The 26,857-nt window shown below is 45.9% G+C and overlaps 1 protein-coding gene across 2 annotated transcripts in view; it reads left to right on the top strand.

Moving 5' to 3' along the window:
- The window catches only part of Slc39a9 (solute carrier family 39 member 9), a 46,950-nt gene extending 30,296 nt beyond the window's left edge, over positions 1 to 16,654 (top strand). Inside the window, exons 3-7 of one of the 2 annotated variants that reach the window (XM_052739439.1) lie at positions 126 to 326; positions 6,575 to 6,643; positions 8,896 to 8,981; positions 10,006 to 10,140; positions 12,519 to 16,654. In XM_052739439.1, coding sequence (XP_052595399.1) covers positions 126 to 326; positions 6,575 to 6,643; positions 8,896 to 8,981; positions 10,006 to 10,140; positions 12,519 to 12,749 — 722 coding nt within the window. In that variant the 3' untranslated portion in view covers positions 12,750 to 16,654. The remainder of the gene's footprint in view (positions 1 to 125; positions 327 to 6,574; positions 6,644 to 8,895; positions 8,982 to 10,005; positions 10,141 to 12,518) is intronic. The other variant, XM_052739442.1, reaches the window with a different exon arrangement.
- Positions 16,655 to 26,857: the final 10,203 nt, after the last annotated feature.

Below are 26,857 nucleotides of genomic sequence, written 5' to 3'. Positions count from 1 at the left end.
CTTTTAACTTCAGGAGTTTATGGTTGCCTCACTTTCAGTATAGGAATTAGGTGTCTTTGCAGGAAATTAAGTAACACTTAAAACACAAATGGAAGCTGTTACATTTTGTGGTTTGTTTGCTCCAGGAAAGCACCACCAAGCCAGTGAAACCAAGCAGAATGTGATTGCGTCAGACAAAGCAGCAGAAATGTCAGTTGTCCATGAACATGAGCACAGCCACGACCACACACAGCTGCATGCCTACATAGGTGTGTCCCTTGTACTGGGCTTCGTGTTCATGTTGCTAGTGGACCAGATTGGCAGCTCCCATGTGCATTCCACTGACGGTGAGTAGCTCTCAGGCTCTCTGGGCTATGCAGGCACTTTTCATTGTGGAAATTTACAAACAACTGAAGGATTCGGTCTACACCAATGGCCTTACTTAATGCTAAACTTGTTTTCCTCAGGTGTTGTGGGGCATTTTATTCAGTTGGGGGGAGCTAGTGAGTCGTGGCATGGCACAACTGTTGATTGATATCCCAACCCTGCTGGACTGAAGCAGTCGGTCTCATTTGGGTGAGAGTCTAGGGTAGAAGTCCTTAATCTGTTTTGTGCTGTGAACCCTTAGGCAGTCTAAAGCCTGTGGCCCACTTACTGGAATGTTGGTCTTTATAAACTTAGAACTACAGAGAATTCAAGGCTATCCTCGTCTACATATTGCTTTCCAGACCAGCCAGCAGATAGCACACACAGTGAGACACTATCTAAAAGCTAGCCATTCAACAAAGACCCCAAACCAAGCAAGCAAGCAAGCAAAAAACTTGATAGTAAGTAAATTCTGATCTGCTTATTAGATACAGGGAGGAAAGAAGTAAACAGGGTAGTCCAACAGTGCTTTGACCAAGATCAACGTTGCCAGCATTCTGCTTTTGGTGTAGCTCAGGAAGCTATCAGACCAGCTTCTTTGCGGCTAACTACAAACTATAAACCTTGCAGAAAACTATAAACTGGACGAAATGTTAAAACTACCATCTGAGGGCCTGGAGAGATGGCTCAGAGGTTAAGAGCACCGACTGCTCATCCAGAGGTCCTGAGTTCGATTCCCAGCACCCACATGGTGGCTCACAACCATCTGTAATGAGATCTGGCACCCTCTTCTGTATACATAATAAATAAATAAATCTTTAAAAAAAAAAAAAAAACTACCATCTGAAGCCAGCAGAGAGTCAGTCACTAAGAGCAAGCACATTCTGCGGAGCATAACATCTGGAACAGAAACCTATTTTTATAGGTGTTGGTAATCAGCATCCTTGGGGGCAACTAAAATTGTGATGGAAACTCAGTCTTCCCAAGTGTTATTACGTGTCTGTAATCCTCGCTCTTGGGAAGTGAGGTCATGAGGATCAAGGCCCACCTCCATTACGTAATAAATTTGAAACCAGCCTGGTCTACTTGAAACTTTGTCTCAGAAAGCCCCCAGTATTTCTGGAACAGACCTCAGGACAACCAGAGCCCTAAAAAGAAAGGAGAATTCTAGTGTTGTGGGGCATCCACCAGATAAGACTTCTCAGACATGGGTTTAAGCCCATAGGAAGTCTTTATTAGCCAGAGGGTGACCACACTGGGTGTTCAGGACCCCAGGGTAGTCCAAGCCTTTCTCAGGGTGAGCTTTTAAGCACAAAAACATGTCCTAGGTTGGCACACCTCGGTTAGCAAAAACGGTTAGCTAGAATTAGAACTGTAGAAGCCAGAAAGCAAGGTTAGTACATTTAGAGACTTTCCCAGAACTATGGACTTCGATGGATTAGGATTTTGTTCTTGTTTTGGCAGGTGGTGCTGCCTGTGTGCTGGCTTCTAAGGCCTAAATGGGCCTTTCTCTCTATGGCGTCAGTTGTGTCAAGGTCTGGGTGTCTGTTACACTAGACTCAGCCCCAGGTTCTGTGAGTAAGCTGTTCAGGTGTCTGGCTGGCTCCCAAACTGTGCTTATTTGGGCAGACTCCAGGCAATTAAGCGAAACAATTAAACTGAGCTGTCCAAAAAGGAGTTACAGTTTGAACCAAGCTAAGTTACTTAAAGCAAAACAAGTTCTGTAGGAAAATATAACAGAATTCAGAGAGTTCATGAGGTAGTACCACTAACAATGTCTGGTATATGACGCAGCACGAAATCACCCGTGGTCAGCAGAGGTGCAGCCTCTGAAAGGGGGGGTTATTCTGTAAAAGAAAAAGGATACAAGGAGGTGAATGCATTCTCCAAAAATGTCAGTCTCAGCGGAGTACAGTATGTGATGCTATAATTGCTCTTTTCTAGAACAAATGCTCTGATGGACGTTTTCAGAAAACTGACATGATTTGAATATGCAACAGAAACCAGAAAAATAGTGTTAAATTTGCTGAAGTTGATATCCTTTTTGATTATATATTTTCCCTAAGGAAATACATATTGAAGTCTAGAGATAAGCAGTTAGGATGTGTACAACTTATTCTTACGTGGTCAAAATTGGTATATAGAAAGTGTAAGTGGTGAAGCAAGTGATTCAAAATGTTTAGATGGTTAGTCAGGCACAGACAGGGGCATGTGAGTATTTTCTGTGAACTATTGGTGCAGCTTTTCTCAAGGTTATAAACTTATTTCCAAATAAAAGTTGTTTTGTTTTAATCATGGAATGGATGATTGAACAAAGCAGACTACTTGGACATGGATTGTAGCTCTACTATTGAGGATGTAGCTCTGTGGTTGTACATGGCATGACTTGGCATGCAAAGCTTTAATCCCAGACATTAAGGAGAAAAAGATATGGTACTCAGCAGATTGAATAGGCAAGTATGGTGGCATACAATGTGATCAGGGCTCTCAAGAGGCACAGGCTGGAGATGGGAGTTTGTAAGGACCAGCCCTGGCTACACAGTGGCACATGACACACTGTCAAGACTAAACTGAGGTCAGCAGAGGCTTTCCATCCACTGTAAAGTCCCATACGTCCCAGGCCGGCCTCAGACTCCTTATACAACCATTGATGACCTTTAATCACTGATCCTCCTGCCTCTGCCTCCCAAGTGCTGATGTGCCACTATGTCCATACTGTACGTTTAAAAAAATCTCCCCATCCCTGGGGGGTGCGGGCAGAGGCTGGCTGATCCCTGTGGGTTCAGGGCCAGACTGGCCTACATAGTGAGTTCCAGGAAGGTCAGGACTGCATAATAAGACTCTGTCTTGAGTCAAACAAATAAAGAAAACCCAACACTTCTATTTTATTTTGTTTTGTTTTTGCCAGGGTTGGAGAACTAGATCCCTAGTGCCCAGGTAAAAGCCAGACCTACTGTCACACATCTGTACACTCAGTGCTGGGGCAGGGGGCATGGGGAGCCCTAAGGAGCTCACTGCTTGGCCAGCCAGCCTGGTGAATCAATGAACAGTTCAGTGAAAGACTCTGCCACAGCGAAACAAAGCAAAGTATAGAAGGATTGAGGAAAGATGCTATCAACTTCCGTGGGGTACTTAACATGAGCTCACGCTAGCCAGTCATGAGTCTATCCTGTAATATTTGGGAACTAAAGAGTTAAAACTTTAGCTGGGTGGTGGTGGTGCAGGAGGCAGAGGATTTCTGCGTTTGAGGACAGCCAGGGCTACACAGAGAAACCCTGTCTTAAAAAAACCTAAAAAAAAAAAAGAGTTGAAACTTTTAAAATATGGCCTGAGAGCTATAAGCTCATTGACAGAGTGCTTGCCTGGTACATACGAGATCTGTCCATGATCCTCAACACTGAGAAATCAGAATTTTTAAAAAAGACTTTGGCCGGGCGGTGGTGGCGCACGCCTTTAATCCCAGCACTCGGGAGGCAGAGCCAGGCGGATCTCTGTGAGTTCGAGGCCAGCCTGGGCTACCAAGTGAGTTCCAGGAAAAGGCGCAAAGCTACACAGAGAAACCCTGTCTCGAAAAACCAAAAAAAAAGACTTTGTTCTTATTTTATGTGTGTAGGCATTTTGTCTCCTGGTATATCTGTGCAGCACATTCATGTAGTGCCCACAGAGGCAGAAAGAGGGTGTCAGATCCTCTGGAACTGGAGTTACAGACAGTTGTTAGCTGCTATGTTGATGCTCAGAACTGAACCCAGGTCCTCTGGAAGAGCAGCCAGTGCTCTTAACTGCTGAGCCATCTCTCTATAACCTCCTGTACTCCCCAAAATAATAAAAGAATTTTAAATAAATTATATAGGTCCAATAGTGCCCTGTGATCCTGCACCCAGAATTAAGTTAGCATGTATTCATTCTGCCTCCTGTTTTCCCCCAAGATCACTGTTTTTGCTGGCTTCAGATGTGTGTATCTTTGATTTTTCAGTTTTTGTTTTTTTGGAGACCTCTTTATGTAACCCAAGCTGGCCTCAAACACACAACCCTTCTGCCTTCATTTCCCAAGTGCTAGGAGTACAGGAATATACCACCATACACAGCTCTGGGTTTGTGTATTACTAAATGTCAATAAAAGTTAATTCACTTATCAACATAGTGCTCAACTGTAATCTCTTCCTGTAGATTTATAATAACTATTGTGTTTTCTTGCTTGATTAAAAAAAGAAAAAGAATTGTGTGTTTTTCTGTGTGTGTGTGCGCTCTCTCTCTCTCTCTCTCTCTCTCTCTCTCTCTCTCTCTCTCTCTCTCACACACACACACACACACACACACACACACACACACACACACACATGAGGGTCCCCACATAGGCCAGAGGTGTCACATCCCCCTGGAGCTGGTCACAGGTGGTTATGAGCGGCCAGATGTGATTACTGCAAGTAGAGCTCCATTGGGTCCTCTGCAAGAGCAGTAGGTGCTCTTAACTGCTGAGCCATCTCTGGCCCCAAAATACTGTTGAAAACCCCTAATGTTTTAAATAATATTTTTACTGATTCTTTGATAATTTCGTATAATGTGTTTTGATCATAGTCACCCCCCCAGCTTCTCCCAGATCTACCCCACCTCCTTACCCACCTGACTTCATACGTTCTCCCCCCACTTCCTCTCCTCCATGAAGTCTAATTTGTATTGTACTAATACTCCTGGGTGTGGGATGTGGAGGCTGCTCTAGAGAGTAGTTGACCTACTAGGGGTCACACTCTTTAAGAAAACATACTCTTTCTCTCCTATCAGCTACCAAATGCCAATAGCTCCTTAGCTAGGGCTGGAACTTTATGCCCTGCCCCCACCCCACCCCTGTGTTTCCCATAACAGCAATAACATCCCCAGCAAAAGAAGTTATAAAACAATATTGGGTGCCTAGTGCTGCAGTGCATTCTGGGAGACATGTTAGAAACAGAGAAAGAAGTACAGAGTGTCCTGATTACAGCTGCTCTGGGGTGGAAGACAGTGTTGTGGGTTTCTCTGTCTGAGGTGGACACAGAAGAACCTCTGCAGTGGCACGTGGGTCCCAGCTACACAGAATAGTAGTTGAGCCAGGAGATAGTTGTTTTGAGCTAGGATTATTCTCTGACCTTTTCTTGATGGATATGGTCCTAGGATTCAATTTAGAACAGTGTCTAGGTTTTGGGTCGATAATCTGGGAAGGTTGCCAGAACTAGAAGTGAGGAGATTTAGGGAAAGGAGGGTGAGAATGATGTTAGAAAGTGCTAGAGAAACTGTGCTAATTGGTCTGGATACTAAGAAATACTGTGGAACCAACTGATACATAGCTTAAGAACCTCCTCAAGCCAGGTGTGGTAGTGCAGACCTGTAATCAGAGGCTGAGCCAGGCAAGTCTGCATGGTCTTCAGAGTGAGTTCAAGGCCAGTCTGGCACTTAGTGGAACTCTATCTCAAAATTAAAAAAAAAAAAAAAAAAAGTCAAAAGGAGACTGGGGATTATAGCTCAGTGGAAGAGTGTTCAGATGCCTGGACAGGGCCCTGGGTTCAGTCCTCATCACTGAAGGAAAAGCCTGCCTAACTGTGGTGGCGGCTGACCTGAGCTAGCCAACAGCACAGTCGAAGGGTAGTGTCTTACAGATGCCTTGTGTGACTGGCCGAGGTGAGTTTGGGAGAGTAAGAAAAGCAGTAGAGAACTGTAGTGACCTGGGTTTAAATTGGTGAAAACACGTTAGGGTGGTAGCTGCAGAATGGAGATGGGATGAGAACAGAGTTGCAGGGGGGTTAGATGAGCCTGCAGTGAAGTAACCAGAGGCCGTAGAGCACTTTCTACAGACAGTGAGCAAGTTCAGGCAGTTGGGGGTTATGCATTGCAGGAATTTATCCCGGGAAGCCTGAGTCAAGAGTTCCTCACACCGACCTCTTTAGTACAAGAAGAACATCGAAGTATTCAAAGTAGAAAGAGAAAACAGCAGTGAGAAAACCAGTCTACATCAAAGTTCGAAATCTGAGCCTTCAAAATACTCATCCAGCTGGATATGGTCTTTTATACCCTTAATCCCAGTGCTCAGGAAGCTGAGGCAGAGGGACTTTGAGTTCAAGGCCAACCAGGGCCACACAGTGAGACTCCTGATCTAAAGTGACAATGATAATAATAAGAAGTGGACCGTCTCCAGACAGATGTTTCTATTGCTTTATGTCATATCATTACTACTTAGTGATCCTTTCTCATTCTCACGTAGATCCAGAAACAGCAAGGCCTAGCAGTTCCAAAATCACCACCACGCTGGGGCTGGTCGTCCACGCTGCAGGTAAGTCGGGATTGCAGTGAGCTGCTCCATGCCAAATGCTCTTCGGGGAGGTTGCTGAACAAGGCCCTCTAGCTTAAGCACAGCCCTCTTATGTCTGTGTTGAGTTTACCGGCTAAGAACGATTTCTATATTTTTAATACCTAAACACAAAAGTATAAGATGGGCATGGGGGCACACACCTATAATCCAAGCACCCAGGAAGTGGAGGCAGTAGGATCCAGAGTTCAAGACCAACTTGAGCTACTTAGTGAGTTCAGAGTTAGCACGAGCTGTATATCCAGACCCTGTCCAACGGAGTCTGGGCTGTAGCTCAGTAGTAAAGCATCTGTCTAGTGTGTGAAAGGCTTGTGTTCAATCCTCAGCACCACTACACAAAGGACATTTCATGTCACTGGAAAATTACGCTATTTAAAGTACTAGTGCTGCTCTGGAAGACAGCTGTACACATGTTTTAGGTCACCTGTGGCTTGTTTGTACAGTAGTAACAGTTGAGTGTTTACAAGAGGCCAAGTGACCTGCAAAGCTCCAATACTTCCTGCCTGGACTTTAAGAAGTTTGCTGATCTTTGCCCTCAGATCTATCTGGAAAAGAGGCTGGGTACTTGAGCATCAAACAGCCCTGCTGCTCAGTGCAGGCAGAGGTGGGAAGCAGAGGACTTGGCATCGCTGACAGGACTTGCTTTAGCACCATAACCCAAACCTAGACCTGATGATAGGATTCTCTCAGAGCCAAATAAAGGCATGTGAAAAGTAGCTCAGTCCTGGCCTGCAGTTTTCTGCAAAGTCCACCATGTCACCTCTCTAGAGGTGGTGGGACCTGGGAGACTGGAGCCGATAATTATGGCAGACTAAAGTCTCATGCAATAGCCAACTTTCTTCAGAGCCCCAGACAATTTTACTCTGAGCATTAAGAAAGGTCACGTGGGGCTGGAGAGATAGCTCGGTGGGTTAGAGCATGTACTGCTCTTCCAGAGGACCTGAGTTCAGTTCCCAGGACCCACATCAAGCAGCTTGTAACTACCTCTAACTCCAGCTCCAGGGTACTGTTGGCCAGTACACACTTACACATATATGTAATTTTAAAAATAATAAAAATATGTCTTTAAAAAAAGAAAGGTCACGTGAATAAAGTTCTCATGAGTTCAAGCTGTATATAATCATAAGGACAAGCCATACATGGCAAACACATGTCCATAGAGACATATCAAGGATAAACATTTAATTGAATAGCAACAGCAAGCAATAATGAGTAATCTGAAGTAAACTCACTCCTATCCACTACACCTGGGAAGAACACAAAAACTTTACATTCCAAGAGCAATTCCGTGTTTTGAACAAACAGAGGTCACAAGACTCTTGTCTTGTTTTCTTGGAGTGTTCTCACAAGCTCTCAGAATTCTCCTCACAGGACTCTAGTCCTGAACCATGTTCCAACATACCCATTCGGTCCCTGTCCTGGCTAGTTTTGTATCAGCTTGACACAGCTAGAGTTATCTGAATAGAAGGAGCCTCAATTGAGAAAATGCCTCCATAAAATCAAGATGTAGGACATTTTCTTAATAGGTGATTGATAAGGGAGGGCCCAGCCCATTATGGATGATGCAATTCTTTGGCTGGTGGTCCTGACTTCTATAAGAAAGCAGGCTGAGCAAGCCATGGGGAGCAAGCCAGTAAGCAGCACCCCCGTCCCCATGGCCTCTGCATCAGCTTCTGCCTCCAGGTTCCTGCCCTGTTTGAGTTCCTGTGCTGACTGACTTTGATGATGAGCAGTGATAGGGAAATGTAAGCTGAATAAACCCTTTCCTCTGCAAGTTGCTTTGGTCATGGTGTTTCTTCACAGTAATAGAGACCCAAACTAAGATAGTCCCCATCATGTGTGAATCATCTGTGTTAAGGCCTCTAGCCTTGAAGACAGAGAGATACCTCCTTGGAAATTCTTTAGCATTACTGTTATTACAGTTTGACTCATCAATGGATGCTTGTGTTTCATACTTTTTTAACAATAAAAACAGCTAACATATGGACTACTCAGGGTCTGATGCTAAGCTCTTTGCATATGTTTTTTCATTTTTAGCCCTCACGAAGCCTTAAAATGCATGTTTTATTGACCCCATCTTAAAGATGAAGTTCAGAGAGGTTGAGTAACTTCCCCAGAACCCAGTCCAGCTCTGGCTGGCTTTGAAGCCCATGCACTCAGCCCTGCACTGCCGTCCTTCATAGTGTCTTCTGTTTCCTTCCTGTCTCCAAATCTAGCGGATGGTGTAGCTTTGGGAGCCGCAGCTTCTACTTCACAGACTAGTGTCCAGCTCATTGTGTTTGTAGCAATAATGCTACACAAGGTAAGCCACGATTGGATAGTGAACATATTTGTAATTAAAATTCGTCTTGGTCCTTGGAGATTTCTGAAATGTGATTTTTTTTTTTTTTTTAAATTTAGCTTTGTGAAGTTGGTTTTCTCCTTTTACCTTTGTCTGGGTCCTGGGGTTTGAACTCGGGTCTCAAGGCTTTCACTGCAAGCACCTTGACCCATTGAGGCATCTTGATAGCCCTTTTTTTTAGTTTCTTAATTACTTTCCATTTAGGAGAATTAAATACGTCTGTTCATAGCTAATTTTTTTACTACTATTTTCTTAAACTCTTATTTGAAAGGGCTTTTTTTTGTATCACATACACAAATGGCTAACTTCTTACTGATGTCCATTTTTTTAAAGGTTTATTTTATTTTGTAGTTTGTGTATATGAGTGCTCTGTCTGCATGCACTCCTGCAGGCCAGAAGAGGGAACAGGATCCCATTATCATTGGCTGTGAGCCAACCTGTGGGTGCTGGGAATTGAGCTCAGGACCTTTGGAAGGACAGCGAGTGCTCTTAACCAGTAAGCCATCTCTCCAGCCCTCCATTTCTGTTTTGTGTAGAATTTTGTTCACATGGCTGATGAGATGGCTCAGTGGGTAAAAGTGCTTGCTGAGTAAGCTTGACAACTCAGGGTCCCCAGAGTTGTCCTCTGCTCACCACACACACTGTGCCACACACACACACACACACACACACACACACACACACACACGCACGCACGCACGCGCGCGCGCGCACACACACACACACACACACACACTATAACATAAATAAGAATTTAAAAACTCAAAATAATTTTTGTGTACAATACTACCAAGAAATCTATATACAGCTACACATAGCATTTTCTATGTGAGAACATTGATTCCTAAAAGGCAAGACTTGCTCTTGATGGGATGCCTCGGTTTCTGTTGTGAGAGCTCATATTCAGATAACACCACACATGTTTCTTATGTGGAAGCAAGCCCTGTTTGTCAAGTGATAATAAGGGTCACCTTGTCATTTACAGGCTCCAGCAGCATTTGGACTGGTTTCCTTCCTGATGCATGCTGGCCTGGAGCGGAATCGAATTAGAAAGCACTTGCTGGTATTTGCATTGGCAGCACCAGCCATGTCCATGCTGACATACTTAGGATTAAGTAAGGTAAGTGTGAGCATCTCTTACTATAAGGTCATGTATCTAGTTCCCCTCATAGGCATTCAGCCTGCAGCCGGTGAGTTGCATGGGGCTGAGAGCAATGGATGTGACCCAACACAAAACCATAGACTTACTGAAACATGATGTCATTTTTTGTTTTTTATATTATCTAATTTTGTTTATTGGTAACTCAATTGTATGATTGCCTAACATGAATGTTGTAGATGACAGCATTATGTCACGGTATCAAAAGACTCAACAAACCTGGGTATCTTAGGTTGAATTTTTTTATGTACAGGATTTCCTCAGACTAAGACAAAAATTGAGAGTAAAAAATCTGTAGAAAATAAATGGCTTAATTCCAAGTTGGTCCTTTTTTATGAATTTAATATTTTATTCATATAAATTGAAAACTTTGATATCAGTTCTAAGAATATTTGCATAAATATATAGTAGAATTTCAGTATTTAAAATAGTATCATTTGCCGGGCGGTGGTGGTGCACGCCTTTAATCCCAGCACTTGGGAGGCAGAGGCAGGCGGATCTCTGTGAGTTCGAGGCCAGCCTGGGCTACCAAGTGAGTCCCAGGAAAGGTGCAAAGCTACACAGAGAAACCCTGTCTCGAAAAACCAAAAAAAAAAAAAAATAGTATCATTTAACTGGCCATGCTTATTTTGTTTGGCAGATAAATAGGAAGTCAGAATCAACATTTAATGGTGAGGCAGGCACAGGAAGCATACAAGACAGGCCATTCAGTGGCCTACAGTAGAGCTGGAACAAAGGTGGCTGTAGGCAGCTGGGATTCCAGGTCCTTTAGTTCTTTATCCCTGAGCAGAGCTTCAGACTTGAAAGGTCCGTTTTCAGCGTAGAGCCCATATACTCCATTTCCAAGCCTTATAGTTCTGTCCATAGCAACCATCCCTCCTATTGTACCTAAATGTCAGTGAGTACAATCTATGGGGAAAATCTTGGAACCAAACTATCGAGGGCTGGTTGGAAAGAGCCCCCCATGTCCCCTCCGAAGGTCACTGAGTCATCATTATATAAACAATAAATGTGTTAGAAGGAATGTTGACTCACTCTTCTGGGTTTTTTGTCGGTTGGCTGGTTGGTGGTAGTGGGAGTGAACCCCAGGGCCTCACACGTCCTAAGCAAGCACTCTCCCACTGAACGGTAACCCCAGACATCTTTTTCTTTCTTCTCCTCTTCTGTTCTTTTCTCATTTAAAAACAGTCAAAAGGAAGAAAAGGAAAGATTTGAGAAAGTCTATATGGAAAATGAATGGTTAATGAGTAGTTAGATTCTGTTCACCAGGCCTTTGATTGTTGGTCCTGAGTCTAACAATGAGCTCTTTCCCATTTACCGGGAGAGCCCTAAAGCAATGGGTAGTTCTTTAGAAGTTATCCCCCACGGACAGCTTTTTTTGATACTGAGAATTAAGCCAGGGCCTCTCACATGCTGGGCAAGCACTCTGCACTGAGCCACCTCCCCAGCCTTGATGGTTCCTTTTCAAATACGAGGCCAGCACGCCACTGACTGCTGTGCTTCAGAACTTTCCATGGGAAGCTCCTGATACTCCAGAAGCATGGCATTATATGCTGTGTCTGGGGCAATTTTCTAAAGCTTTAACCTATTGCCTTGGCTCACAGGTCTACTCATTTTAATAGAAAAGACTGTGACTGGTTGTATAAAGATTAGCAAATGATGACAGGTATGGTGACCCACATCTGTAATCCTAGCACTTGGGAGGCTGAGGCAGGAGAGTTCAGAGACAGGGGCTCTCTGTGTAGCACTGACTGGAACTCACAGTGTAGACAAGGCTTGCCTCAAACTCAGAGGTCCACCTGCCTCTGTTGCATCTCGATTAGTCTGTATCTCAAGCACCTGGCCTAGTACACAGAGGATACTTGTTAAATATTAGAACAATGAACTATGCCTAAAGTTCTGAGATTCCATCTCAGAGGTGTGAGTGAAACCTCCTAACCAGCACTTGAAAGTTGCTTTGAAAAGCAACTGTAGTTAATATGGCTTTCATTTCAAAATGGTAAGAGTAAATTTAAATGTTCTCCCTGCAAAAACATAAACATTTGAAGTAATAGATGTTAATTAGCTTGATTTTATTATTTCTTTATTTTCTCAAATCATAGTAGCTGTAAAATGAAAATTGTGAATTTCAAATAAATTTTAAAGCTGTGATTGTATGTTGTCACTGGTGTTCTTAGGCCTTTATTTGAGACCTCCCCATAAATGACAGAGTTTCCAATCTCAAGATGCCTCCATGTACCAAGCAGCACCAGGTATAAATATTCCAGTTTAGTTGGAACATCCTCCTGTCTCCGACTCTGATGTGACTTTTTTTCCTTGTTGTCTCTTCTAATTCACAGAGCAGTAAAGAAGCCCTTTCAGAGGTCAATGCCACTGGAGTGGCCATGCTGTTCTCTGCCGGGACATTTCTTTATGTTGCCACCGTCCATGTCCTCCCTGAGGTGGGTGGAATGGGGCACAGCCACAAGGCTGACAGCACTGGAGGGAGAGGCCTCAGCCGCCTTGAGGTGGCAGCCCTGGTTCTGGGTTGCCTCATCCCACTCATCCTGTCAATAGGACACCAGCATTAACCGGTCAGGTTCTGGCCTCAGGCCATGGCCATTGCCATCCAGGGAGAAGAGCTAGCGTGTGACGCTCCTCACTCCTCAGTGTTTTGTCTCGCCTTGTCCGTCTCCACCGTGTTCCTAGAGCCCGAGGGAGATGAGAGTCCGTCATGGAGAAGTGGAACAGCGTGTAGCAGGAACATTGTCATCAGACAGACTTTGTCTTGTCTTTAAGGGACTTGGACATACCGAGTTCTGATGTTTCTCTTTACCCTATTCTCAGGGAAGATGGAATTTAGTTTTAAAGAAAAGTGGAGAACTTCATACCATGAAATAGCGATTATGAAAATACAGTGTTCTGTAATTAAGCTCAAGTTTCCCCTTCGTTTAGAGGCTCTACCACTTCCCCATTGGTTTTCGCGTGGTTCTCACCGTGTAAGACTGGTGCTTCAGCACCTGTGCCCCATGCCTTGAGAGAAGCGGGCAACACTCACCCTCTGGGTACTAAAGGTTAGAGTAAGGAAAAGCAGGCCAGGAGACACAGCTGGCCTGTACCTGAAAGAGACATCCATCGAGAGGAGAGGGCTAGAGGCTTGAACAGCTGCTTTGCACGTGCCTCCCTAAATAGAGTCTGCCCTTCCTTCTAGGAGAGCATTTTGAAGAGGGGTCTGGTGTCTTATAGCATGTTTCTGAAGTATCCTGTACAAGGTACCTGTCTGCAGCACATTCTTCCAGAGGAGCCAGGATCTGTTCAGGCACAGGCTTTCCTTCAACAACAGTATGATCACAGTGAAATTAAGGGGGTGTTCAATTTTCTGGGAATTTGGATAGTAACTGACATCTTTGTAGTACCCTTTTATAAAGTACCACTATTACAAAGTATGTTGTCCTTTCCTGCTAAGTCAATGGTTCTCAACCTTCCTAATGCTACAAACCTTTAATACAGTTCCTCGTGTTGTGGTGACCCCCAACCATAAATTATTTTCATTGCTACTTTATAACTGTAATTTTGCTACTGCTGTGAATCATAATGTAAATATCTGATATGCAACCCCTGTGGGGGTCACAACCCATAGGTTGAGAACTGATGTTCTGAGTATTGCTTTTAGCAGCCAGCAGCCCCCTGGCTAGGCCCTTGTCCAGAGTGGAGAGTGTTTCTGTCCACTCTCAGCTCCCGTGCAGGGGGCACAGGAGTGTCGGAAGGGCATGTCTGCCGCTGGCCTCAAGCTGCTCCCTGCAATCATGTCTGCGTCCTGCCCTCCCATGCTGTGCTCTTCTCCTGCCCCTCCATGTCCTGCTTACTGCTCCTGGTGACGTCAGTCCTGTGTGAGGCGAACGTCCATCAGGACAGTCACTCCTGAATCACAGTGACAAGACAGCATTGTCCCTAGTCTTCATTTCCTTCAAATAAGTTACCTGTGTGTCAAATCCAACTTCATCAAGCCTTGAAAATGTCACTTCCTCCTGTGAGCTGACACATCACTAACACTCTGAAAATTTAAGCAGTTGAGACAAAGTATTCAACAAACGAAGGTGATTTTTCCATGTTTGCCAAAATCTGTCTAAATCCTGTGTTGTCACATAGGTGTATAATACTGTATTAATTTACATTTTCTGTACCATTTCAAGACACTTTACCTAAAGAGAGAGCCAAGACTAGTTTCTTCAGCGCAGTGGGTGCCGTCTCTTGTGTTTTTCTCTGGCACCCATGCCAGCCAGCATGCCTGTGGTTTCCTCTATTTCTCTCCTGAGTTGTCACTGGGTCACAGCTGTGGAATTGAACTTGCGAGCCCTCTGCTGGCTGCAGGGAAGAAGGGAGCCGAATGGGCGGGCGCAGTTTTGGATGGAGGCTGGTAGCCATTGCCTCCCTGGGAAACTGAAGGCATGCGGGTTGTGCAAGTCGGGGGGGGGACTCTCCTGGTTAGGCACCCAACAGCCGACTCGGGGAAGGTTTGCTCTCGTCTAGTCCTTCCAAAATACTGTTGTCGTGATTCTTTCTGGAAACTCACTGTGTCGAGTAGGTAGCCAGTTCTGTGTTGGACTTGGCTTGAGTAGAAGTAACCCCGTCACCTTACTCTGTGCAGTGGTCAGGGTTTGTCGCACTGGCCAGAACCTCTCTCATCCGGCAGTGCCTTGCCGTCTCGCTTAAAAGCTTGGCTAGAATACCTTGCTGGGGAGGGCCTTGGACTCTGGCCAGGACTGAACCATCAAACTCCTAAATTTGCCTCCCCCCACCCCCAGGCCTCAGTAGTAATGAGCTTTCCAAAGCTGGGGCCTTTCCCAGGTCCCGAGCTGCTGCCTGGGGACTGCTCCTCCCTCCCTGGTCAGCAGGCTCATTAGCCATATGAATCTTAATAGGGCTCAAATGCATTTTAGGCAGCAGGAACCGTGCAGCAGGGCAGAAGCCTCTGTCTAGGGAGACAGAGGTCACTCACGTGTCAGGCGTTGGAGAGGGCCACCTTGATGTTCGCTTTCCAACGTGTTTCAGTTCTGTTCTCCTCCTCCTTAAAACTTCCTCCGGAGATGTGGATGCCTTAATCCGATAACACATTTGAACACATTGGTGATACTTCAGCTGCTGCCATATTACCAGTGGAATTATGGGCTACCAAAGAAGTAACTGAAAAAAGTTCGGGCCATCCTTCCTCATAACCAAAGCAATCTTAATTACAATTGGAGCCCCTTTCTCTGGGAGACGTAGATGGACTTCAGAGTCCAAGCATGCTTTGTTTTTTTTTTTTTTTTTTCCAAGACAAGGTTTCTCTGTGTAACAGCCTTGGCTGTCCCAGAACTCACTCTATAGCTCAGGCTGGCCTCGAACTCACAGAGACCCACCTGCCTTTGTTTCCTGAGTGCTGGGACTAAAGGTGTGCACCACCACCGCCCAGCCCAAGCACGCTCTTAAAAGGCAAATTGAAGTTGAAAACACTGATCCACTCCCCTCACTGGTCCCCGGTGTTGTCAGTCTCGATCAGCAGAGCGGCGATGTTCCTGTTTGGCTCTGCCTTCCTGTGTTCACTGTCCAGCAGGTGTCCTCCAGGCAGCCGGTCTGGAGTGCCAGTGGTGGGGACAGCACTGAGGGGTGTGTTCTCCTCCTCATTCCACCTTATTCCCCAGATTTCTCGATTAAAGACAGCCGAGTTGGCCTGCTCTGGGGTTTTGGATCATTAGAGAAAAGAAAGGGAGGGACTGTTCAGAGGTGTCATTTCCTGTCAAAAGGGGAACATAGATTTTTTTTTTTTTAACCAGTCTGTCACTGGCTGGCTCTCTGTTTCAAGGGTTAGAACTAGGAGGGACGCACCAGCAACAGAGTGTGTTAAGCCCTGAAACTCATGGTAGTGAAGTTCTCAACATGGGGACTGTATGCCAACAGCACAAACCTCTAAAATGCTCCTCCTGCCTTTGGGCCAGAGCCCCAGACTGTGGCAGCACAGGGCAACACCCTCTGCAGTCATTCTATAGGAGTCCTGCGGCAGCAGATTTCTGCTCAGTACAGATTGGGCCTCACCCCTGAAGAGCTCTGCTGGAGGTACTCTACAACACAACCTTTTTGGTCTTGAGACATTGCAGTCCAGCTCTGGAAACCTGAAGGTGTGTGGCTGGTGGGAAGGGACTGGCAGACGTGTAGTACTTTAGATGTGCTCAGCCCAACACAGCTCTAAACAGACTGGCTTCTCTCTCTGCCGGGTGGTGTCTTCCTGTAAGCTAGGAGTCTGGTGGGGTGGTAACATCACAGTTCTCCTGGTTTGGTGGCCTGAACGGTGATTTCAAATGTCCCTTTGTACACAACGGTGATTTCTGGATCCTTTGTACACATAAACTCATTCCATGGATGGCTGCCTTATAATTTTGTCTCTTTCCACTTTAATTGTGAATGGTTTAAAAATTGCTGTTTTCTGATTTGTTTATGATATTAAATTTTTATTAGTGCATATCTTATGTGGATGGCTCTTTATTTATACACTGACAATATTTGTGTTTGGCAACCAGACCTGATGCAGATTTGAACGTCAAAAAGGTGGGCAGTCGGGATGGCGCAGCTGGTCAAGGCACCTGTTGCCAAGTCTAATGACCTGAGTTCAATCCCTGAGACCCCCGTGGTGGAAGGCGGGAACCAACTCCTGTGCATTGACCTATGATCTCCACACGTGTACTGTGGCATGTGTGCCTCCCCCCCCATACAAACAAAACGAAAATATAATTGAAACATTTTGAGGTAACGGTAGGTCGTAAGAAACAGAAGAAAGGTACCTTAGACAGGAGAAAGAGGGAGGGGCAGTGAGGGACCCAGAATGCCATTGCTCCAAAAGAGATCCAGTGATAACCGCCTCCTCCCTTGTTGCTCATTAGCAGATAGTAATTTATAAAAGTAGCTTTTCCACCGGGCGGTGGTGGCACACGCCTTTAATCCCAGCACTCGGGAGGCAGAGGCAGGTGGATCTCTGTTAGTTTGAGGCCAGCCTGGTCTCCAAAGCGAGTACCAGGAAAGGCGCAAAGCTACACAGAGAAACCCTGTCTTGAAAAAACCAAACAAACAAACAAACAAACAAAAAAGTAGCTTTTCCAAAAGAGAGAAGCAGGCAAGTGGATCATCATCCACTCCTTTCAAAGGTCAGGGGTGTTATGTGAGCATGTAAGTGCTGTGATCAGTTGTCTCGAAAGAGATACTTACATAGACGTGCTGACTTTTGAATTAGGCATGTGGCGGGGGGAGGCAGAGGAGTGGGGGGGAGACAGACAAACCTCAGTGTGGAGGGCAGAGAGCAGCTTTCATGAGTTTCCCTCCTACCCTGGGTTGGTTCGAACTTGGGCTGCCAGGCTTGCTTGACAAGCCACAAGCACTTTTACGCACTGAGCCGTCTCACTGGCACGTAGAGTTTTTGTTTTCTTTCATTGAACATGTGTATTTGTTGTATTTGTTAGTGACATGCTCATGCCTGTTGACTTAGCACTCGAGAGGCAGAAGCAGATAGGCTGCCGTGCGTTCAAGGTGGGCTAAGGAGTGCAACAGAGATGGTAGTTGGTGACTGTAGTCCTAGCACTCAGGAGGTGGAGGCAGGAGGGTCACAAGTTCAAGGCTATTCTTCACTGCATGGTTCAAGGCCAGCATGGTTTGCGTGAGACCCCAATATATATATATATATATGTGATATTTATTGGACAAAATAATGGACTTCATTATGACATTTGCATACAAATATAGAATGCTGCTTCTGCCTCTCAAGTGCTGTGATTAAAGGTGTGCACCACCCTACCTGGCTCAGATAATTCCTAACTGTAATGCAGATTGCTTCATATGGCCCCTGAGTAATGAGGTAAGTGCTGTTGCACACGCAGTGGAGTGTTGAGGTAAGTGCTGTTGCACACGCAATGGAGTGTTGAAGTAAGTGCTGTTGCACATGCAATGGAGTATAAGGTAAGTGCTATTGTATACCATTAGAGCCCCATATGTATCTCAGGTGAGGTGCTCCAGAGTTCTGGAAAACATTTCTTCATTAAGAAAACCAACTGAAAAATGAAAGAGAGAAAGAAAAAAAAAGGAAGGAAGAAAAGAAGGAAGGAAGGAAGGGAATAAAAATTGTTTAGAGAGAAAACCAGCACAGAGGACCTGCTGCTTGTGGACCCTACCACCTCTGCAGGAGTCTTCTTAGAGAAGTGGAATCTGAAGTCTTAGGAAGTTCGCATTGTACCCTGCCTCACTTGTAGGAGAGAGAAACACACTAACTAGCCAAGTAGGCAGACCTTATTGTGTTATTTCCTGGGAAGATGGAGAGTTCAAGGTCAGCCGTGACTGCATGAGACCCTGCAAAGGGAGAAGGGGTGGGGAGGAAAACATAAAATTCTGTAGACAAGTGAGCCACTCAATGTGCCTTGCCGGGTGCAGACCTGCCTGGCCACCATACGGGTGCTACATGGATGTGGTAGCGGGGGATTTCTGGGTCGCTTCACTCTAGGGACTTTGGGGAGATTATTCTCTCCCTGTCGCTGCATCCCTGTCTCCCTAAATTCCACTAAGGCGTCCCTTGTTCCACATTCTGAGCAGAGCCCTGCTTCACCCTGGCAGGCTGCTCACCCTGCCTCTAACCTTCTTCCTGGTGTTCCTGTGCTCTCTGCCCCTGGGCTCTAAGAAAGGGTATGTCCTAGGAGTGACCTGCCCACCGCCCTCCTCTGTGCATAGACCTCTATCATTCTCATCAAAACCTTCATCTTTTTTTAGATTTTATTTTATATGTATAAGTATTTGTCTGCATGGGTGTATGTGCACCATTGTGCGTTTCTGGTACCCTCAGAGGACCAAAGAGGGTTTTGGATCCACTGAAACCAAAGTTAGGGATGTTTGTGAACCATCGTGTCAGTGATGGGAACTGAACCCAAGTCCTATGAAAGAGCAGCAAGTGTTCTTGACCCCCGAGCCATATCTCCAGCCTTCACGTTTCTTTCCAGCTCTCCAGCTTGTGGTTTAGCTGGGTCTTCTGGACTCAGGACAAAGGCAGGGAGGGACAGAATAAGCAGGCCTTTTAAAATACTCTTCTGTTGCAGCCTTCGCCCTACAACAAGATTGGGTGCATTTAGGGGATTAGCCTGAACACTGGCCGTAGGCAGATTTACTCAATACTTTAAGAACCAGAAGTCAACCTTCTGTGGGACTTGCACAAACATCCCAAGCTAATATGGAGCTGAGTGTTGGAAGGTCTTCTCCCCACTTACGGCAGGGTCTCACTGTAGTATAGCCCAGGCTGGCCCCAAATTCATGATCCACCTGCTTCAGCCTCTCAACTGCTGGGACTGCTGGCGTGCACTGCCTCACCCTGCTAGAGGACCCCCTTTTGGTGAATGAATTTGAGAGGGTTTCAAAGTAGCTTACCTTCAACCTTTTTATTGAGTAAAGATGGCGCTAACATTGGTGCCTAATCAATGCTATCTGGCCTGCTGAATTTCACATTCAGTTCTACATGAGGGACCAACTCACTGGCTCTCCCTCAAGCATGTTTTGGGAATGTGTGAGATTATAACAAGAAATGGCTTACGAGTTTACAAGCCAAACTCAGCACATCTGCCAAAATCCAAATACAATATCCTTCCTCTTCGAAGCTAAATTAATACATGTATTTTAATCCACACAGCACCCTCAAGGGGCAGCAGCATAAGCATTTTTGGGAAGTCTGCTGTCCCTGTCATGCCCCTGGGTTCCAAAAGCCCGTATTAGTGCTGGGAAGTGAATGGCCAGCAGGGCAGCAAGGTGTTCCAGCTACCCCAAAAACATCGACCCTGGAGACCTTGGGTGTGAGCACTTGTGGGTGGTTAGGGCAGCAGGCCACCTGATGATGAGACCAATCTAATCTCAGAGACTAGTGCAAGGAAGTCCTGGCAGGGAAATCCCTCATGGGGGTTTAGTAGAGTGGCTTTCGGTGGACTTACCCGGGCAGGCAAGCCTTCCTCGGGGCCTGTGGGGACCCTGATCACCCAGAAGGGCCAGTCTTCCATGCCGGTATAATGCTCTCATTTGCTTCCTCTACCTTCAACTTACAGGCCTTGCTCTGACCCACAGTGCATGTACCACTTTACCTCCTGCGCTGGTGAACTGTCAACTCGACACAAGCTGCAGTCACCTGGGAGGAAGCCTCAATGAGGAACTATCTAGAGCAGGTTGGCCCACTGTAGACATGCCGGTGGAAGACTGCCCTGACTGTTAACTGATGGAGGATAGTGCCATTCCGTGGGTGAGGTTCATGTGAGCAGAGAGTGCCAGCTGAGCACTAAGCAAGCAAGTGATGTGCTCTGCTCTTGGTCGTGGATGTAATGGGATTGGCTGCTTGAGTTCCTGCCTTGACTTACCCAAAATGGATTGTGATTTGGAATTATAAGCCAAATAAACCGTCCCCTCCCCTACGTTGCCTTTTGTCAAGGTATTTTATCACAGAAACAGAAAAGAGATGAGCAGACATCTCTTCAAGGTTACTCTGGAGGCAGCCAAGCCTTACACAGCAATCCCACCTGGCCTTACACAGTCCAATCACAGAAGGAAGGAAACACAATGAAAAGGAGTTTACCAGGGGAGTGACATGGGGAAGGGCATTGCAAATGAAGAGTCGTTTGACCTGAGTCTAAGCAGGACTGAGAAGGAAGAAAAGCAACATTCTAGACCAAGGGAAGGTCGAGCAGAGCAAAGACGCAGATATGCATGACAGCTAGAACATCGGAATTCGTGTGGCTAGAGAGCTGGGGAAAGGAGTAGGCTGAGTCCTGGGGTGTGTGTGTGTGTGTGTGTGTGTGTGTGTGTGTGTGTGTGTGTGTGTGTGTGTGTATTACAGCTGAAGGTCAGAAGTTGGGGGCTAGAGTCAAAACAGTGGTGACCAGCAGACCAACTCACGTGGTCAGCTTTGGGCTTTGAGATCAGATGGGGGACAGCCAGTAAGCCTGGACTCTGGAGAATCCTGCTGTGTGTTCAAGTAAAAAAAAAAATGCATGTGGATCAAGCTGGGAGCAGAGAGTGGCAAAGGCTGAGAACACAAAGCTCTCAGAAGCCCAGTGATTATCCTTGGTTCTCACAGCTAATGTCTCAAAGTCTGTCATTGAAAGGTGGCTTCCACATCCATTCTCAGGCACTCCACAGATTCCACTTTAGAGGAGAGGAAGCCAAGGGCCTGAGACATTGGTCTCCATTTGGTTGGCCAACAAAAGTAGAAAGCCACTGAGCAAAGAGCATCAGTGCAGTATGAGTGCCTGCTACATAGCCCGTCCCTGACCTGAAGTAGCTGGTATCCAGAGGAGCAGCAATCACGGGAGAGAAAACCCAAACTGAGCAGGCGCTGGGCTAGAATACAAGAATGGGCAAAGATCTGCCGTAACCAAGGTTACCCGAAACTGGCCACAGCCTTTATGTGGGATCCAGGGGGAGAGCCTGGGTCCTGGAATTAGGGTTAGACAAAGACATCTGATGCTGCTCCAAAGCTTGATGAAGCCCAGGGCTGGCCACCTCTACTTCCTGCTCCTACAGGGATACTTGGGGCTGAGGTAGCTCAGAGAAGCCAGAGTTGTGGCGTTCCTGGGTCCTTCCCTCGGCACATGCCTGGAGACAGTGGGAATGGCATGGTCTGTGTGCCTGTGGGTGGGGGTCAAGGACAGAGTGGGTAGGTGACACTGGGAAGAGCAGCTTTTGAACATGATGCTAGGAGCTTTGGCAGCCCAGTCAGGGTGTAACTCCAGGGGAACCCTTGTTTCCATTTCCCTGCAGGGAATGTTTATTGCCTTTTCCTAAGTGTGTACGTTAGCCTGTATCTAAGAGCAGAGAGCTGTGTCCCCATTAGGTTGTATTCACACAGCTCCTTCCTGGAGGCTGTTCATGTAGAGCGGAGCGTTAATACTCCAGTTCCAGAGGACCTGGCACCCTCTTCTGGCCTCCTCAGGGCTCCTGCATGCACATGGTGCACACAAAACTCACTCAATGAAACATATGTACATATGAAATAAAATCAGTCTTAAAGAATGGTATCCTACCACTTCCTAAATGTAACACCAGTAGCGCAGACACTGAGAGCAACAATTAATAAATGGGACCTCTTGACACTGAGAAGCTTTTGTAGGGCAAAAGACACGGTCAATAAGACAAAATGACAGCCTACAGAATGGGACGTCTTAAAATATTCCCATTATATACCAGGGGCCCCGAACCCTTTGCAGTGCCAGTTAATGTGGGGTCCTGTTGTCCTGGAGGGTTTCATTATGCTGGACTCCTGTTTAATGTATGCTTGGGACTCTGCGCTTCTCAGAGATGGCAGGATTGATTGATTGTGTCCAGAGGCCAATATATTTTCCTAGAATTAAGTCTTTCTCTGATTCTTAAAAGATATAAATCTCAAGGCCTGCATATCTTTACCTTCACCAACCCCACATCTGACAGAAGGCTGATCTCCAGAATATATAAAGAACTCAAGAAACTAGACATCAAAATACTGAACAATCCAATTAAAAAATGGGCTAAAGAGCTAAACAGAGAATTCTCAAAAGAAGAATCTCAAATGGCTGAAAGACATTTAAGGAAATGCTCAACATCCTTAGTCATCAGAGAAATGCAAATCAAAACGACTCTGAGATACCACCTTAGACCTGTCAGAATGGCTATGAGCCGGGCGGTGGTGTCGAACGCCTTTATCCCAGCACTCGGGAGGCAGAGACAGACAGATCTCTGTGAGTTCCAGGCCAGCCTGGGCTACCGAGTGAGTTCCAGGAAAGGCGCAAAGCTACACAGAGAAACCCTGTCTCGAAAAACCAAAAAAACAAACAACAACAACAACAAAAAACACTAATGACAGTCTATGTTGGAGAGGATGCGAAGCAAAGGGAACATCCCTCCACTGTAGGTGAGAGTTCAAACTTGTACAACCACTGTGGAAATCAGTATGGCGGTTTCTCAGAAAATTGGGAATCGATCCACCTCAAGACCCAGCCATACCACTCTTGGGCAGATACCCAAGGAATGCTCAATAATACCACAAAGATACATGCTCAACTATGTTCATAGGAGCATTATTCATAATAGCCAGAACCTGGAAACAACCTAGATGCCCGTCAACTGAAGAATGGATTAAGAAAATGTGATACATATACACAATGGAGTACTACTCAGCAGAGAAAAACACTGACAGCATGAAATTTGCAGGCAAATGGATGGATCTAGAAAATACCATCCTGAGTGAGGTAACCCAGACCCAGAAGGACAAACATGATATGTACTCACACTTAAGTGGATACTAGATATAAAGCAAAGAACAATCAAACTGCAACCCACAGATCCAGGGAGGCTACCTAGCAGGGGGGACCCTAGGTTGGCTGTGGCTTATAAGTTTTGGTTTTACTCAATCACTGGGCAAGCCTCAATGAAACATTTCACTATTAGGATAAGAATTTGTACTGTATCAAGCTGATGATAGAAAAAAAAATTAAATAAAATAATAAAACAAAACAAAACAAAAAGCATGGTCTCCTAAAGAACCCTGAACTGTAGATAAGTTGTCAACCGAGAAAAACACTCAGTGCTTCAACATTTCCCGAGCTCCCACTTGAGTTCACAAGCTGAGTGCTGCAGTGGGAAGGTGCAGACTGAGAACAAACCCAGCTGTCTGACAGACTGCACGCCCCGACTCCACATGCACACGCAGGTCCATCATGGTTCAGAAAGAGCCCAGCTGTGCAACCTTGAGTACACAACTTTTTTCTGAGACAATCTGATCTCCAAGCTGTGATCCTCCTGCCTCGGCTTCCTGAATACTAGGATTACAGAAGTGTTTCTCCTGAGTGGTAGATAACTTACAAAAAACAACTGAACAGTGCACCTCAAGGTCTTCAAAAACAAGAACAAGCGGAATGTCAAACCAGAAGATAGAAAGTAATAAAACAGAGACTAGAGAGATTAAAAAAAAAAATGAAACAGTTCTTTTAAAATAATTTCAAGATTATATGCATGAGTGTTTTACCTGAATGTATGTATGTGTACCACGTGTGTGCCTGGTACCCACAAAGGTCAAAAGAGGGTACCGGATTCCCTGGAACTGGAGTTAAGGGTGATTGTGAGCCACCGTGTGGTACTGGGAATTGAACCCTTGCCCTCTACAAGAGAGCAACAAACGCTCTTAACTACTGAGCCATCTCCCCTGCCCCTAGAGTTAGTTCTTTGAAAAGACAAACAAGATTGACAACTGATAGCCAAACTCGTCATAAGAAAAAGGAGGCCAATATTAGGGAAGTTAGAGCAAGGAATGGCGGCGCACCCCTTTAATCCCAGCACTCTAGAGGCAGAGGCAGGATGATTTCTCTAAGTTCAAGGCCATCCTGGTCTACAGAGTGACTTCCAGATCAATTGTCTCAGAGAGAGAGAGATGAAATGCATGGGGGGCGTGGGCATGGTGTTGTTCCAACAGATACTAATGGCACCCAGGATCATTTGGGAATATTTTGAAAACCTGTGTTCCAAAAAGATGGAAAATCTAGAAGAAATAGGTAAATTCCTGGGAACATATGACTCACCAAACTTAAGAGTTAGAGAAACTCTTTTAATCTTGATTTTTCTCATGGGGCATGAAGAATGAAATGTCCCCTAAGCCTCTTGGCACAGTTAGCTAAATTAGGTAAAGCTGCAAACAGCACATTAAAAACAGCAGCTCCACACCTAACCAGAGGGCTGGGGGTGGGGGGAGCACCTTTAGCCTGAGTTTCTACCCTAGTCTCATTTGCTTGCTAAGACTGGGCAATCCTGGCCAGGCAGGAGGGTGACAAATTTGAGACCAACTAGGCTACATAGCAAGATCCTGTCTCAAAAAACAAGAAAGGAAGTTAGAAAGAAGGAAAGAAAAAGGAAGGAAGAAAGAAGAGAATGCTTAGGTATTCCTGACCTACTTGGTCCTCGGCCCTGCCCTGTTTGTTTTCCCCCAGAACTCTCAAGGTGCATTAAGACTCCCATCAACTGGACAGAGAACACAATGGAAACAGAAAAGCTTTGCCCATGCCTGACCTGGCGTCATGTGGGCTGTTTGAAAAGAAGAAGATACTGAAGTATCTCATTGCTTGCCTCTTACAGTTTTTCTACCCAACATTCACTGTTAGCTGAAGGCTGTCCAGATGTCCTGCATGTCCATTTCTTCCATCACAGAACATTTTCCAGGATCCCCTGGGCTCCCTCAGCTCTTCCCTTTGAAAAATGTCTCGTGAGTGGTTCTACCCATGCTGTGGCTCACAAGCTCATCACTGGCCTTTACTCCAAGGCCAGAGCTGCCACCGACCTGATTCAGGAGAGCAAGAATGAATTTGCTAAAAGGCCGTCAGTCAGGAGGACCAGAGAGCCAGGCCTGAACAGTGCACTTCAAGGCAAAGTTTCCAGAACAGTACTTCAGGCCCTGCTTGTGCCACAGAGCATCATCAGCTGCTGCTGTCCTGTGCTGCCAGGAGTCTGACTCCAGGAAGGCCCTGAAGCCACAGTAACCGCTGGAAGCGAGTCAGGTGCCTTAGCCACCTGCTTCCCTGGAAAAGCGCATGCCTGTGCATGCTGCTTCCTTGTGCTTATCCCTGCAACTCAAGGTCCTGCTGTGCTCCAGGGAACACAATACCAAAGGCTCTTGGTGCAAGTTTTGTTTGGTTGGTTTTTTGTGTGCTTGTTTTTATCTAAGAAGAGCGGGACTCCTAAAGTCCTAAACTTGAGCACCAGCAAGGGACCAGAGGTGATTCAACGCTAGAGCAAATGCCTAGCATTCACCAGGCTGCAGGTTTGATCCTCAGTAAGACAAAAAATAGTCTTACAGACTATATAGAGAAGAAAAGCTGGGCAGGTAAGACAACACGAGATGATGATGGTGAGGTCTGTGAAGGATGTCCTTTAGGGCATTCAGGTCAAATATTTTAAGTCATTAAGCGAATGGTGAAAAGTGAGGAAAGCTTGTGGGTTGACTGGAGAAGGGTGCTAGGACTGGAAAGGTCTGTATCTTGCTTTGCGTGATGGTTACCCAGTGTATGCATTCATCCAATGAGCCCTTGAGATACGGTATACTAACTCTACCGCAATGTTGCTTGCTCAGGGCAAATTAATCAAGTCTGAGCAAGCTGATTTGGCTCTCAGACTAGCCATTTATTTGCAAGCTCTGATGCAATTTCACTTCATTTTACACAGAGGAATCGGAGATCCTGAGGGAGGAAAGTGGTTTCACTAAGGTGAATGATGACTACCTCTGAGGGCCGGTGGGTTCTCAACCTGGAAAAGACTAGAAGAAGGAGAGGGAGGGGAGCGGCTCCGGTATGCAGACAAACCCTTTTCTTCACCTTTGGAGTACTTTTCCACCTGCAGAGAAAGAGGCCAAAGGCAGTCAGTCCCCAGGCCTGGCCAGAAAGAGACAGGGCCAACAAATGCCACACTGAGAACGGAAGTGGGCAGAGCGCGTAGCCCTAGGGACCACAGGAGGCGCACAGATAAATCACGAACACAAACTGCATTGACAGTTTGAGATTGACACTGAGTGCCAAATGCCGACACAGACTGCCAAGTACCAGGAAAAGAAATTCGATCTGATCCAGGCAGACGGGGCAGCGCAAAGTGAAACCTACCTGCGAGAACAGAGAAGGGCCCTGAACCTTGCTGGAATCTTTTTTCG

Source organism: Peromyscus californicus, unplaced genomic scaffold (genome assembly GCF_007827085.1).
Source record: "Peromyscus californicus insignis strain IS unplaced genomic scaffold, ASM782708v3 Scaffold_15__1_contigs__length_86483966, whole genome shotgun sequence".
In the NCBI taxonomy this organism is placed as follows: domain Eukaryota; kingdom Metazoa; phylum Chordata; class Mammalia; order Rodentia; family Cricetidae; genus Peromyscus; species Peromyscus californicus.
The sequence above is the reverse complement of the archived record's forward strand: the minus strand, read 5'-3'. Positions and strand labels throughout refer to the sequence as shown.